The sequence below is a fragment of the Aythya marila genome (genome assembly GCF_965140915.1).
Source record: "Aythya marila genome assembly, chromosome: 2".
Taxonomy (NCBI): Eukaryota; Metazoa; Chordata; class Aves; order Anseriformes; family Anatidae; genus Aythya; species Aythya marila.
In genome coordinates, this window is record NC_139043.1 from 62,341,731 (window position 1) to 62,358,542 (window position 16,812).

General features: G+C 40.1%; 1 protein-coding gene across 2 annotated transcripts in view; it reads right to left on the reverse strand.

Annotated features, from left to right (window-relative positions):
• The window catches only part of DPY19L1 (dpy-19 like C-mannosyltransferase 1), a 57,785-nt gene that overhangs the window by 23,086 nt on the left and 17,887 nt on the right, over positions 1-16,812 (reverse strand). For both annotated transcript variants that reach the window (XM_082752735.1, XM_082752734.1), the window contains exons 8-11: positions 14,390-14,447; positions 3,518-3,609; positions 1,366-1,465; positions 37-114 (exon numbers count right to left, since the gene is read on the reverse strand). In XM_082752735.1, coding sequence (XP_082608861.1) covers positions 37-114; positions 1,366-1,465; positions 3,518-3,609; positions 14,390-14,447 — 328 coding nt within the window. The remainder of the gene's footprint in view (positions 1-36; positions 115-1,365; positions 1,466-3,517; positions 3,610-14,389; positions 14,448-16,812) is intronic.

Consider the following 16,812-nt stretch of genomic DNA (forward strand, 5'->3'; position numbering starts at 1 on the left):
GTTTGAGAGGTTTTAATTTGAAAAAAAAAAAGTTACCATATGAACAGAGACTATCTTCTGTAATTTGCAGGAGTCAATATAACCCATAATACACACAGCAAATAACGAAGCTATCTAGAATGAAAAGCAAAAAAAATAGTTAACAATTTACAGTGGTGTGCTTGCTCTAGCAAATACATATTCATACAAAAAACTAATTACTCAAACAATTATAAACCAACTTTTACTGCTGCTTTTTTGCTAAGTGCATAGTTAGGCATTTTATAACAGCTTCTTTCAAGAAACTTTAATTTTGCTGCTCTGAATAACAGTTATCAAACATATTTGAGTATTTAAAAAGTAGGAACTTGGTTTTCCAAAAATGGAAGTCATCACAACACAGCACTAAACACATCTTTCAATTTTTAGAAAACAGAACAACAAAAAAAAGTAGTCATTAACGTTAACTAACCCCAAATTTTTGCAAAGCACTAGAACATCACAATTTACTGCTTAGGAAAATGAGATTCACTGATTAGGTAGCTTACTAAAAGTCACATGGGAAATTCATGAAATTATGAATCGAACCTATAAGTGTCAGACCCAACATCTTATAATGGTTACAGCAATGGATTTCTTCTAATGTCTTACAGAGTTTAATGGCTTCTTCTTCTCCACTTAGGACATTTGCATACACAGTTTTGAACAATTGATATATACTATCAATTCAAACCAAGCAACAACTCTGTTGAGTGCAACAGACAAGGGAAAAAAGTATGAAGACATGGATGGACTTCAATCAACAGGTTACATTTCAGTCAACTTAAACATTAAGATATTGGGCTGTATGACCAGTATCCTATTGCTCACATTAGCATATGCTACATGTCAGCACTAGTTCAAGTTAACTGCTTGAGCTCTCAGACAGAAATTCTGCCACTGCTCTCAGGTTTATTAAAATTAAATAGGAAATCATGCAAAAATCATGCCAAATATCACATGCCATGCAAACTTTGCTCTCTGTAAAAATCTGAATAGCCCAAAGCAATGCAAGATCAACACCTTTTATTTTTGTACTTCAATATACAAAGTTTTCCCATGTTCTGCACTTGTTTAAGTGCAGTGACCTTAGGATGGAGGCTGCTTTTAAGAAATATGTAAATTATTTAGTCCTGGAAAAAGAAGACTGCGTGGTGTCCAATTTTCAAATTAATAATAGGAAAAAAAATGGTGTGATAAATGGGGTGAATCTTTCCTAAGAGCAAGGGTAAAGCCTGGCTAAAACGAAAGCAACAGAATAGTTGTGAACTCAATGACAGTCTATAGAAAGTAGTTAATTTGCCTAAAGAAGACAAAGAGGCTATGCAGAGGTGGACACAGTCTTACCTGAGTTAGAAGAACAAACTGAGCAAACTGCCAGGGAAGCATGAAAAAGATATTAGAAACACACAGTGCAATCAAGCTTCCTGTATTAATATTCGGAATCCTTGGGAAAAAGAGACAGAACAGGTATCAGTAAGTTAAATTACATTGATATTTGCATATTATCAAAAACTACAACGGAGAATGGAATAAAAAAAATAAAAAAGTTACCTTGGAATTTAGCTAGCAATACTGATCCACTAAAAGTAACAATGTTCAAGTCAATTTAGTATCATTTTTCCATTAGTTTCCAAAAACAACAGTTCCAATGCTTAGTGTTTCTTAACGATATGATGAGTCACTCATTACCAAGTTTGTCTTTTCCTGGCAGTACGTAATACAGCAAGTCAAAACTATATTCTGTGCAGCAGTCCACCTTCACGTAACAAGTACAGTCAAGTCACAACCATTTTCTTTTCAGCTGAATTCACAACTATTCTCACAACAGTCTGCACCCAACAGTGATTTTACTTCTCTAGCATTCCAACTCACCCTACTTTCATATTTACTTTCTGCAATTTTTTTTGCCAGCAATCCTGTAAAAGGATTTCAGCGCAATCATAAGTATATGAAACTCACCTTTGACTGAAAACACTCTATTTTCCATGTTGTCCTAGAAAAGTTTTATTTATTTAATCCTAGCTTTGAGATCACATCAGAAACATGTCATGATTCAAATTTCCCTAAGTGGCCTCCAAAAATCTGGAGATCATAAATATTCTTCCAAAAAGAACCCAAACCCCACAGGTCACAGAAGTCTGAACAAATTCTGCAAAATACTCTTCGGTTTCTCCTAAAATCTGTCAAGATTAACTATCGGAAGTCCTGCTAAGCATTAGTTTAATCTATTACTTAAGTGATGGAAATAACATAGAATTTAAGTTCTAGATTCTTTTTCAAATATACTTCCTGTATTACATTAGAAGACTGCTATACATAAAACAGAGCTGCTCTTGAAGCAGGATCTCTAATTGAGAAGCTGAAAGTTAAGTCTTAAAATGTTTTGTGTTTTTATTTTTTTTAATCACCAAAAGGTGATTAAGATCCTCGCTCTGAAATACCTAGGCTAAATACCTTGTTTCTTAATTGGTAAGCAAGATCAAAGACCATTTTAAATACCAGCATTTGAAGAACAGAAGTGCATGTATCTAATTAAAAGTCAGTTATGGATAAAGAATATATACACTAGGATCAACCTAACTTGAAGTGTAATTTCCTTGGGTTTTGTTTGACTTCACAATTTAGCATTAAAAGAGAAGGTGTCATTATAATATAAAATCTAGCAATCACTCTACAAACTATTCCTCAAAGTATTTGTATATGCTATACAGCATGCATTTTTTCCTTACCTCACAAACACACATTAGTGACATATGATAGAAATATATTTTTGGTTTAATCATCCATAACTACAACAAAATTCAGCTAAATCACAAATACACTACGAATTTGATGTGCTGGAGTTTGTTAATACTTGAGGGCTTTTCAACTAGTCATGCTTATTTTCAAACCAAAAGCAAAACAGTAACACAATCACCTTGCGAGCCAGAAACAGCCACTGAAAAGCAGGGCTAACATATTCAGGGGCATCCTTGCATTATTATAACTAGATTGATTTAAAAGACTGAATTAATAAAGACAAAAACTGCAAGAACATTTTAGTTTATGGGTGCTATAGAATCCTCTGTTGTACAGCATAAGCTTATGCTACGTGTAATCAACATACCACTTTCCAAGAGGGCCAAAACCAATTGATGGGATTATCAGCTTGTTTCTCAAAGGAAGGAAGTGACATCAATCAAAAAGTCTGTTTTGTTTTGTTTTTTTTTTTTAGTTTAGACATGTATTTGCCAAACTAGTGATTGTGATATTTATTTTAAATCATGTCTTCAAGTTGCAAAAATTTTCCTTTTAATAAATTAGTAACATGACTGCAGTTTTACTGGTGCAGAGTCTGCAACGTAACAGCCAGAGGAAGGTTTCCATTTCGATGATATAATTCCTACAGCATAGCAAGGCACATAAATAAATACTTAAATAAATGTATTTAAATACATGCCCTGTGACATTCTCTTTTAAACTCACTGTAAAAGGCTAAGTATAAATTGAGAGGTACCTGAGAATATAGGTCAAAAGCAACATCTGAAGCACAAGGAATGGGTATGAGAAACTTTCACGAAGAGGCGGAGTCCACATGACACGAGTGCACTAAAAATAAGAACTGGGTTAGCTGATAATGTTTGCTGCTGTATTTTCATAAAGCAATGCATTTGTATTTCAAAATGAATGACCACAGGTACTTCTGTAAAGCAGAACAACAAGCTTTTATTCACAAGTTTAAAAACAAACCAACAAACAAACAAAACACAAACAAATAAAACATAAGCCAAGAAGCAGAAAAGAGAAGGAAAAAGGATGCATCTTTCAGACTTAAGGTGTATGGCACACTGTTTAATTAAAATAGATTACTGCTTTTCCAAAATTAAGTATGACAGCTAGAGAACATCCCAAGAAACAGACAGGAAAGCAGCTGATTTGCTCTGCTTCTAATGAACATAAAAAGTCATTCAGGTAACTGAAATCATTCTCAAATTCAGGCAGTGACTTGCCACACTTACATGGAGAAAGTGTATGAGGTGAGGATCTGAAGGAAAAACCAACATACTCTTCATTACACTAGAGTTATTTAGGCTGCAAACATTTTACATTTCTAGCAGCATCAACACAGAAAATTTTATAGAATGGGCTCTTCAAAATAGGCCAGTAAAACCTAACGATTAAATTAAGCTCTTACACAGCTGTTCTTACATCTTTCACTCTTTAACTCTTTTAAAGCAAAGGATAAAACAATGAAATCAATCAAATAGCCTTTTCATGAATTTCTTGGGGTTTGTGGCAAACAGCTCAACTACTTAACTGCCATCCTGTATCTTTCTATTCAGCTCTTTAGAAAATGCTTACAGATGGCAATGACCATCAAAAAAAAAATTTATATATATATATATATTAACTTCACAGTTAAGCACATTACTTCATACTCTTTTTCCAATTTAAATTGATGTTCCTACATGATCAAATAATATTCGTCACACTATTTCAGTTTTACATAGAGAGGTGTTTCAGATGCATAAGCAGTTAATCATACTTTAAATGGAATCTGTTGTAAAAAACACCGGAAGTCTCAACAAAGGAAATACAATCACTTTGAAATCCAAGGTTTACCAGCAAAAGTAAAAGAAAGCTTTGATTACCACTATGTAGCTAGCACCTAGAAGGCTTTCACCCCGTATTTAGCAGAAATAGTTTGAACAAACTACATCCTGAAATAGTATTTATGTACTGTTGCAACAGAGAGAATCATGCTTACACATATTTAGCACTCGATTTTTTTTGTAAATTGCTAAGTATGCTTTTACAAAATATTTATATAGCTTTTCTTACACAGACCTAGCTTATACAACAGTATTACCCGTCTCCTTTGTCTAATTCCATTTTAATTAGCCAGCCTCTGTAAGATAGGTAGCATTGAACCTGTGGCCAGGAAACATACAAATACAAACCTCAGGAGATTAAGAGCTTCTCCCCCAGTCTGAAATAGCATTTCCCATTGCTGCAATCAGTTAGCACAACATGTAATCCAAAGCAAATAAAGCAATTTAAATGAGGAAAACACATGGGTTCCTGTACATCTCTTCTGTTGCACACAAGACAAAATTGACTGTGTAAGTGACAGAAGGCAAAAATAAATGAAGGCAAATGAGAATTAGTACAGACATAATCGTGAAGAAAAGCTGAAGGAAAAATACATTGATGGATGTTAACATATGCTCCAGAAAAGACTGCTGAAAAGAGAGTTCTGTTCACAAAATGAACAGACAGTCAACTAAAAGAGGTGCAGAGGAAACCTACGAACTTTCTAACTCAAGAGGAGAAATGCGGAGGGTTGGTCCATTCAGACACCTTCAGTTAAGGTTGACAAGGAATAAAATTGTTTCAAGTAAATATTTTTTGCTATAAGCACAATGGAAGAAGAAAATATTTTAAGGAGTGGATGATTTTAGCATGCAAACAAAAGGAATCAAAATGGCTATTCCCAATAAAAATTAGAAATAGACTACAATAGAATCATAGAATAGAATATTCTGAGTTGGAAGGGACCCACAAGTATCATCGAGTCCAACTCCTGGCACCACACAGGTCTATCCCAAAATTCAGACCACATGACTGTGAGCATAGTCTAAATGCTTTTTAAACTCCGACAGGCTTGGAACCATGACAACATCCCTGAGGAGCCTGTTCCAGCACGCAACCACTCTAAAAACTAGGCTCCACCAGTTTTCTGCACCTTGCACATCCACAAGTTCTCCTGAATTCTACGTGTCTTACTTTGGGGGTGTGTTGGTTAGGGGCAAGGATTAAGCTATCCATTTTAACGCTCTGTAGACATCATCACTGGAACATGTTGAATCCACACAGCCAGTATGTGAAAGACAGTAATTTTTTTAGGTCAAAACATTCTTCAAAGGCCCTTTCTTGTTTCTGTACTTCACTGAAACCTCACCATCCAGTCAACAGAACACCTCTAAGTTGAAATCTTTTTATCTGGTTTCCTAAGGGAGTCACGTCTGCTCCACAAGGGGTGGACACAAACACTTTTCTTTACAGAACGGGCAACAGTGGGAACTGGGAGAGCGCTGACCTGGCACCAGCCAACTGGTACAGCAGGATCATCGTGCAAGGAGCCCCAAACGGGCCACAGCCAAGGCAGCAGTACAGAACACACGACTGTAACAAAGGTTGGAGGAGAGGACTGGAGAAATTGAGGTATTTTGAGGAATGGAAGTTACAGGGGAAACGGCAGCATGGAGGCAGGACACATTCAAGACTAAGCAAGCTTTGGTAGCTCCTTTCTTTAAGGAGCTTTTTGCTTCTGAGATAGATGCATGTGCACCCCTGACTGTACATAGACAAGGAAGAGCTCTGTAACTGGTAATGCAACCACACAACCTAAGGAAGCTGAGAATTGACTGGGAAGATCAGAACTCTCTTTTCTTCCCATCTAGGTCTAAAAGCGAAATGTGTTTTAACATAAACTGTATTTACATGCATATGGTAATAGAGCCTTCATGCCTCATTGTACTGGGTCTGGCTGGAATGTTAACTTTCCCGGCAGCAGCCCATTCAGTGCCGTACTCTGTACTTGTAGCTGGAACAGCAGTGTTATCACACCAGTGTTGTGTCTACTGCTGAGCAGCAGTGGCACAGCATTGGGCCTTTCTCTAACCCTCCTAGGGGGTGGGCAAAAAAGTGAGGAGAGAAACATCACTAGGGCAGCTGACCTAAACCAATCAAAGGGATATTCCATACCATGTGGTGTCACACTCAGCAATAAAAGGTGGAAACAGGAAGAAGAGGGGAGGGGTGGGCTCTCGTTGAGAAGACGTCGGTCCTCCTCTCGAACACCGGCTGCGTGCGTTGAGGCCTTGCTTCAAGGACGTGGTCAATCATAGCTCATTTGTGGGAAGTAGAGAGTAATTTCTTTCCTCTGCACTTCCATATAGCTTTCATTTATTTTGTTTGTTTGTTTTCCTCCCTTTTTCCCCTTTCCCTTTTATTTCCCCTTAGTTAAATTGTTTAGTTCATGGTAGTCTTTATTTAATTATTATAATTATTTCCCTTTAATTAAATTATCCTTATCTCAACCCGTGAGTTGTTCTTTGCTTTACTTCTCCCCCTCCTTATCTAAAGGAGGGGGAGTGAGAGAGCGGTTGTGGGGTTTAGCTGCCCAGCACGGTAAAACCACCACAGTCCTTTTTGGCGCCCAACGTGGGGCACGAAGGGTTGAGATAACAATAGAATTGATTAAACGCATACAACTAACACACTTGCTTGCTAGTAACCATGTTCCTTGCCCTGTTAATAATAATGGCTTTGTTCATATGTCATGCAATTAGTGTCATATTCTCCTTTCTCCTATATATCCGATCCGACAAAGTGCTACAATCTGTGTTCACTTTTTTTAATTCGTTGTGCTGCCAAGCACTGACCTTGGTTTTACTCTGGAATTCAGGCTCTGCGCTGTTATCATTTGGGTCCCATGGAAACTATCTTTCAGAGAATATTCAGAACTACACTGCCTTCCTTTTCTCATCTGGACACCAGTTTATTAATAATATCAGGAATGGTACCTTTCCCTTCTTTCACAGTGGGCTAATTACAACAGTTTGGGAGTATTTTGAAGATCCATCTGTAACCCATGTATTGCTATTTCTAATTCTGAATAACAGGTTTCATTTTCTCTCTAAGATTAGTCGATTGTTTAGAAAACTTATTTGGGAATCTGTCCCGAAACAGTCTCGTGGTGAGTGGCACGGTGTGTGGGATGATGTTAGCAGATACTTGTCACGAGTGTCTCCTCCAATAGTTTTGAACTTCACCCCTGAGCAAGTGCTAAATCCTAAAAACTTGGTAGAATGTTTGAGAGTTGTATGTCCTGATCCTGATAATGCCGGAGAACAACAGCTTGCAGCATTGTGCTGGGTCCTGGTTTATTCCTATCAAACACTGTTTAACATCATCCAGCAACTTGAAGAGAGGGAGGAAGTCTCTGAATCTGATGACCAAGTAACACATGCTGTGGCCGACCCAGAGGACCAACCAACTATGGTATCAGTCGCCCCCATAGTCAAGTCAAAACAATGGAAACGGAGGTCAGCTCGTTTAGTAAGGGAAGGAGGCTCTCCTAAGAAGGAGGGAGAAGGGGAATTGGCAGGTACCTCTAAAGCAGAGCCATCACAAAAACAGCAGGAAGACGAGACGGAAATCATAAAGGAATCAGAAATCACTCGATCCTTATCCCTGAGTGAGATGCGAGAAATACGAAAGGATTATGGTCGACGCCCAGGTGAACACATCCTCACTTGGCTGCTCCGATGCTGGGATGCTGGGGCCAGTAGCCTACAATTAGAAGGCAATGAAGCCAAGCAGCTGGGATCCCTCTCTAGAGAAAGGGTAATCGACAAAGTAATCGGGAGAGGAGCACAGGCCCTCAGCCTCTGGAGACGACTCCTGGCAGCTATCAAAGAAAGATATCCCCATAAGGAAGATATTGTATATCACATAGGCAAGTGGACCACTGTGGATAAAGGTCTCCAACATCTGCGGGAATTAGCTGTGCGGGAGATGATTTATAGTGATTTGGACAATGCCCAGACACCTCAAGACCCCGATGAAGTCCAGTGCACAACATCCATGTGGCGTAAATTTGTGCGGAGTGCACCAGCAGCACATGCCAGTACCCTGGCAGCAATTCACTGGGATGAGGGGATGGGACCAACAATGTATGATGTCTCCTGCCAACTTCAAAAATATGAAGACAATCTCTCTGCTCCGCTACAGTCCTGTGTCTCAGCTGTGGAGAAATTGTCTAAAGGACTTGACAAGCTTGTGGAGAAAGTATATTCCCCCTCATCTAGACAGAGTGATACTTCAGCCACTAAGAATCAGCATTCGCCTGCTCAAGAGAGAGAATACCCAAGACGTACACCACGTGGCACCTTGTGGTTTTATCTGCGTGACCATGGGGAAGATATGAGGAAATGGGATGGTGTACCTACTTCAACCCTAGCTGCTCGGGTACGTGAACTGAAAGGAAATACAGCAGCAAGAAGAGGGGCTCCTAAGAGAAATGCTGCTCCAGTTTCTATTGGGCAGTACCCCAGAGGCAGTAGAAGAGCTGATGTTATTCTTGACCACGATGAAGGGACCTCTACCTCTCATTTGCCAGAATTTGTGCATTTGCAAGAATTAAGTGGCAGACGCTCCAGCCAGGACTAGAGGGGCCCTGCCTCTGGCCAGGTAGAGGAGAGGGATAACCAGATTTATTGGACTGTGTGGATCCGATGGCCTGGAACATCAGAACCACGGGAATACAAAGCTTTAGTGGACACTGGCGCACAATGTACCATAATGCCATCAGGCTACCAAGGGACAGAACTCACCTGTATCTCTGGAGTGACAGGGGGGTCCCAACAACTATCTGTACTGGAAGCTGAAGTGAGTCTAACTGGGAATGAGTGGCAAAAGCATCCCATTGTGACTGGCCCAGAGGCTCCGTGCATCCTTGGCATAGACTATCTCAAGAGAGGGTACTTCAAGGATCCAAAAGGATACCGGTGGGCTTTTGGCATAGCTGCTTTGAACACAGAGAAGATTAGGCAGCTGTCTACCCTGCCTGGCCTTTCAGAAGACCCTTCTGTTGTAGGATTGCTGAAGGTTGAAAAACAACAGGTACCAATTGCTACCACAACGGTGCACCGACGGCAATATCGCACCAACCGAGACTCCCTGATTCCCATCCATGAGTTGGTTCACCGACTGGAGAGTCAGGGAGTAATCAGCAAGACTCGCTCACCCTTTAATAGTCCTATATGGCCAGTACGAAAGTCTAATGGCGAGTGGAGGCTAACAGTGGACTATCGAGGCCTGAATGAAGTCACGCCACCACTGAGTGCTGCAGTGCCAGACATGCTAGAACTTCAGTACGAACTAGAGTCAAAGGCAGCCAAGTGGTATGCCACAATTGATATTGCTAATGCATTTTTCTCCATCCCTTTAGCAGCAGCATGCAGGCCGCAGTTTGCTTTCACTTGGAGGGGCATCCAATACACCTGGAATCGGCTGCCCCAGGGGTGGAAACACAGCCCTACCATTTGCCATGGACTGATCCAGTCTGCACTGGAGCAAGGGGGAGCTCCTGAGCACCTTCAGTACATTGACGACATCCTCGTGTGGGGCAACACAGCAGAAGAAGTTTTTGAGAAAGGGAAGAAAATAATCCAAATTCTCCTGAAAGCTGGTTTTGCCATTAAAAAGAGCAAGGTCAAGGGGCCTACACAGGAAATCCAGTTCTTGGGGGTAAAATGGCAGGATGGACGTCGCCATATTCCAATGGATGTGATCAATAAAATAACAGCAATGTCTCCGCCAACTAGCAAAAAGGAAACGCAAGCTTTCCTAGGCCTCGTGGGATTCTGGAGAATGCATGTGCCAGGCTATAGTCAGCTTGTGAGTCCTCTATATCGAGTGACTCGAAAGAGAAACTATTTTGAGTGGGGCCCTGAGCAACAACAGGCATTTGAACAAATCAAACAAGAAATAGCTCGTGCAGTAGCCCTTGGGCCTGTCCGTACTGGACCAGCTGTGCAAAATATACTGTACACTGCAGCTGGGGAGCATGGGCTCACCTGGAGCCTTTGGCAGAAAACCCCAGAAGAAACTCAAGGTCGACCTCTGGGCTTCTGGAGTCGGGGCTATCGAGGATCAGAAGCCAATTACACCCCAACTGAAAAGGAAATACTCACAGCATATGAGGGTGTTCGAGCTGCTTCAGAAGTTGTGGGTACAGAGGCACAGCTCCTCTTGGCACCGCGGCTACCTGTGTTACATTGGATGTTCAAAGAGAAAATTCCCACTACACACCATGCAACTGATGCTACATGGAGTAAGTGGATAGCGTTAATTACACAGCGGGCTCGAATGGGAAAACCCAATCGCCCAGGAATCCTGGAAGAGATTATGGACTGGCCGGAAGGCAGAGATTTCGGAGTGCCAACAGAAGAGGTAACCCGTGCTGAAGAGGCACCACCATACAATGAGTTGCCAGAAGACAGAAAGCAGTATGCGTTGTTTACTGACGGATCCTGCCGTGTGATAGGGAGCCATCGGAAATGGAAAGCTGCTGTGTGGAATCCCATACGACGAGTTGTGGAAGCCATGGAAGAGGAAGGTGAGTCGAGTCAGTATGCAGAAGTAAAAGCCATACAACTAGCCCTAGATATCGCCGAAAGAGAAAATTGGCCAGTATTGTATCTTTATACTGACTCATGGATGGTGGCAAATGCTCTGTGGGGGTGGCTGCAGCAATGGAAAGAGAGCAACTGGCAGCGCAGAGGTAAGCCTATCTGGGCTGCTACCCTGTGGCAAGATATTGCTGCCCGGGTAGAAAACCTGGATGTTAAAGTACGTCATGTAGATGCCCACATGCCCAAGAGTCGCACTACTGAAGAACATCAGAACAACAAAGAAGTGGATCGAGCTTCGAAAATTGAAGTGGCTCAGGTGGACCTAGACTGGGAACGTAAGGGTGAGCTGTTTGTAGCTCGATGGGCCCATGAAACATCAGGACATCTGGGGAGAGATGCCACTTACAGATGGGCTCGTGATCGAGGGGTGGACTTGACCATTGAGGCCATCACACAGGTTACCTATGAGTGTGAGACCTGTGCTGCAATCAAGAAAGCCATGAAGGTAAAATCTCCCTGGAACAGGGGGAGATGGCTAGGGTTTCAATATGGTGAGGCCTGGCAAATTGACTATATCGGACCACTCCCAAAAACTCGCCAAGGCAAACGGTACATACTCACCATGGTAGAAGCAACTACTGGGTGGCTGGAAACATACCCTGTAAACCATGCCACAGCCCGAAACACTATCTTGGGCCTGGAAAGACAAGTATTGTGGCGTCATGGTACACCAGAGAGAATTGAGTCTGACAATGGGAGTCATTTCCGAAACAATCTTGTTACCTCCTGGGCAAAGAGGCATGGTATTGAGTGGGTGTACCACATCCCTTACCACCCACAAGCCTCTGGGAAGGTTGAGAGGTACAATGGACTGTTAAAGACTATGTTACGAGCATTAGGTGCTGGGACGTGGAAACAATGGGACACAAATCTACCAGAAGCCACTTGGCTAGTTAACAATAGGGGGTCTGACAGCCGTGCTGGTCCTGCCGAAACAAAGCCCCTACACACTGTGAAAGGAGCTAAGGTTCCCGTAGTGCATATAGGAAGGTGGATGGGGAAGGCAGTGTGGGTTGCTCCTGCCTCGGGAAAAGGCAAACCCACTCGTGGGATTGTCTTCGCCCAAGGACCAGGGTATACCTGGTGGGTCATGCAAAAGAATGGGGATATCAAGTGTGTGCCTCAAGGAGATTTGACATTGAGAGAAAACTAATCTATAATCTAAGTTATATGTTGTAGGAAGATGCTGTAGGATCAACGACAGGTCAACTTTGCAAGGAGCCGGGCAGTGCAACAAGGACTTGAACTAAGCTGGTGCTGGTGTCCAGACATCCAACTCCGCCTGCCTTGAGTGGCCACTTTGGCAGATGAAGACCTAATCATCAACAGTTCTTATGAACATTTTCCAAGAAAGACCTATGGAATGAAAAGATACATCTGCCTATTAATCCTGTCCTGTTAAATCCTTGTCCTGTTAAAGGACAAGGGATAATGATGAGAATGCTTGTATGCTAAAGTATGGGGATCTGAGTGGGACACAAATGTTATGGAATAAGGGGTGGAGGTTGTACTGGGTCTGGCTGGAATGTTAACTTTCCCGGCAGCAGCCCATTCAGTGCCGTACTCTGTACTTGTAGCTGGAACAGCAGTGTTATCACACCAGTGTTGTGTCTACTGCTGAGCAGCAGTGGCACAGCATTGGGCCTTTCTCTAACCCTCCTAGGGGGTGGGCAAAAAAGTGAGGAGAGAAACATCACTAGGGCAGCTGACCTAAACCAATCAAAGGGATATTCCATACCATGTGGTGTCACACTCAGCAATAAAAGGTGGAAACAGGAAGAAGAGGGGAGGGGTGGGCTCTCGTTGAGAAGACGTCGGTCCTCCTCTCGAACACCGGCTGCGTGCGTTGAGGCCTTGCTTCAAGGACGTGGTCAATCATAGCTCATTTGTGGGAAGTAGAGAGTAATTTCTTTCCTCTGCACTTCCATATAGCTTTCATTTATTTTGTTTGTTTGTTTTCCTCCCTTTTTCCCCTTTCCCTTTTATTTCCCCTTAGTTAAATTGTTTAGTTCATGGTAGTCTTTATTTAATTATTATAATTATTTCCCTTTAATTAAATTATCCTTATCTCAACCCGTGAGTTGTTCTTTGCTTTACTTCTCCCCCTCCTTATCTAAAGGAGGGGGAGTGAGAGAGCGGTTGTGGGGTTTAGCTGCCCAGCACGGTAAAACCACCACACTCATATACATGTATAATGGCTAAGTTAGGCACTGAATACTCAGCATCACAGGTTCTTTACTACTACAGGACAAAGAAATAGTTTATTTTAACATGGACCATCATGAATTTATAGAAGCTTATAGCATGTTTACGCCATGACGTTCTTTCTACTTCGTTTCCTAGAATCTTAAAGACTTTTTTTTAAATACTGTTTTACCAGAGAAGTCACTAGAATCAGCACCATTTGATTCTTTGCTTGCTTTACTATTTTACAAATACTAAATTAATAGTGTAAAATAAATGCTTATAACATATAAATTAAATGCACGGTTGCACCCCAATTACAAATAAAATAAACATTTCATAAATACACATACTAACGTGTCTTTTCCCTAAAGAATATATTTTATCTGTTCTCCCCTGCCCCTCCCTCAGGTCCTGTCATCCACAGAGAGGGAAGCTCTCCTATAGGGTCTCTGTGTGTTTACAGTTTCTAAATTCTATGCATCCTGGCTACAGGACATAGTTCAGCAGTATTTATGGATTTCTTTGCTGGTTTGGTATTCATGAATTTCTGGTAAAATACACAGCAATCTAAATAAAACCTCCTCTGTTTCTGTAGCTTATTCACATGGTACATCTAGCCCAGTTACGTCTGGAACACAGACAAAAAGAGATCTTGATGTTTTTGAAACTTGAACTTACTGTCCTGCTGAGATTTCAATCTCAGAACCACTTTACAATATATTTACTTTGTTGGCTTTTTTGTTTGTTTTGTTTTTAATCTAAGGTGACACACTGGACAGTGATACATAGAAGTTGTAGCGTATTTTGCTTTCAGTAAAGTCTTATTCCTTTTGTATTAACCTTTTATGTTCATCCTCAATTAGATAAGCAACATCGTTATCTTCAACTAAATGAGATCTTAGTCTTTAAAAAAAAAAAAAAAATTGTGGGAGACCTACCTCTCCATGGTTGAAAAAGAAACACATCACAGTAATGAGGCCTCCTAGACGGCTCCCACTGTGAAAAGAACATGAAAGACAGGTACAACAGAAGAAACTCTTAACAGACAATGCAGCTTCAAAAATATGAAGCAACACTAACTTACAGCTAACTTTATTGGGGAAAACAAAAATGCTCTCAGGCATCAAGAAAAAGCAATCTATAGAGTACACAAAACATTCAAATACAGCTAGGCAGTCAGCTAGTGTTTACTCCAGAGCAGACCACTCTTTCTACATCTTTTTTTTTTTTCTTCTGTAGAACACCCATTTCAATGTAAATAACATGTGAAATAGTTATTCTGCTTGTCACAAGCTTTGGTTTATATTATTTTATCAGCAGTAACAATGAATCCTACCAGTTACTGCCTGCAATTGCAGCTACTTAATCAACCATACCTAGACTTTGGTCGTGAGAAGTGCAGAAAGTTTTTTGAACTTTGTTTATTATTTGTTTTCGTTCAATTGATTGTTTCAACAAAATTCCAAGCAATACAAATGGAGGAGAACTTGCATGCTCAGTCACCCAAAGGGCATCTTTGCAAATACTGATCTGAACCTAATACTTTGTTAAATAACCAAATCAAATGTGCTCAAAAACATATACAAAAATTAATTCATGCAACAGAGTCAACGAAAGCTATAATTTAATTCTTATGCAAAGTACTGTGACATTGACATGTAGAAGCTTTTTAAGCCCTTGACTTAAGGATTTTTATAGATTTCTAAATAAATCAAGCTTACCTGTTGAAAAATTAGTACCATGGATTCAACGCTAAAACCAAAGATAGTATTTAGTACTTTTTTCACCTCAAAACAGCAATAGATGATGTTCCTACCTGTTTGGCTAGATTTGCTATTACTGATATTCTGTGATATAAATCAAGCAACTCTTTTGTACAAAAAAAAAAGAGCATTTCTACTGTGAATTTGACAGGAAATACCATTTTTGCAATAGCAGCCTGCTGTAAAGATTTAAAAAAAAAAAAAAAAAAAAAAAAAGACCTCTCAGATCTTCACCCATCACTAATATATGGGTCAAACAGAATCAGTGAGTTCTGGGTACAATATCAGGGGATTAAAGATACCAGCTGAGTACTAAAACAATCTCCAGAAAACATGCATTCTTGCACATAAAACGCAACTTTTAATTCTGCAAATACTAAAAGCATCTAATGCTAAAAGCCCAAAATGACCAAGAGGATATGTTTACTGTTAAAAAGTCTTAAAAAATAAACTAAAAATTTGCTTTAAAAAAAATCAAAATTTATGCAAAGTATTAACATTGTGATAAAACCTTAAAGTCTAGAATATAAGGTCTTAATTCTATTATGAATGCTCAGATCTATCATGCCTTGTTATTCTGCTACATGAGAACTCATCAGAAAATCTGTAGCACATAATAGGGAAATGCACCTTGTCTCTCACTAGCTTTTCAAGAAAAACAAATGAAAACAGCCTATTTCACAGAGGGATATATTTAGTATAGAGTAAGATGGGCTATTTTCTAATAGGGCAATGATATCATGTAGGAGATACAGTAGTTAAACCTTTCTATTGCCAATATAAGAATACAAATGATCTCTCTTCTCACTTAAATTCTTGTAACATAACACGATTGGTAGAGTACATACACAAAATAGCTTTTGAAAAGTCCCTTCTGTTGGAAACTATAGCTCCCATGTTTAAAAACCTACTAATTCTTTATTAAATTTAGATTATTCTGTTTTAAAGAACTGCAGATGACCTGAACAGTTAATTCTCAGTCTAATAGAGTCAGGTCTGGAATAATAAAATAACTTGTCTTTTGAATCCCCAGGTACAATAAGATGAAGCCTAAAAAAAAGTCACCAGGGACTTGCACTAATTCATTGTTAATTAACATGCAAGAATCAGAATACTGAAAAAGCACTGTCAGAAGGAGATTTGGGAAATTTACTGGTAGCTCCTTAAGATCCAGTATTTGACAATCAACTTAGGCGTTTTGTACCTCAACTGCAAGAATAGAGGGAACGGGGAATCTGACAATTGCATATAAAGTACTTATCTAAACACCATTCCTTTACCCATAAAAATAAAACAAAACAAAACCTAAGCATGAGTTTTCAACTTATCCCTTTGACTGTCTTAATAGAGAATGCTCCAGAGCTTGAAGCTAACTTGCATCATACCAGAAGATTTCCAAGTGCCTTTGCATAACCAGAGGTTGCAGATTCACACTACAACTAACCAAACACAACATCAGCTCACTTTTGAAAAGAATGGTTCTGTTCCCTTTCTTAACCTTGGCCACACACCGTGTGCTAGGACAGGGAGATGCTGTCTGGTTATCTTCTAACCTTGAAGAGGAAATTGTGTAAGGAGTTAAAAAGCAAAAAATAGTC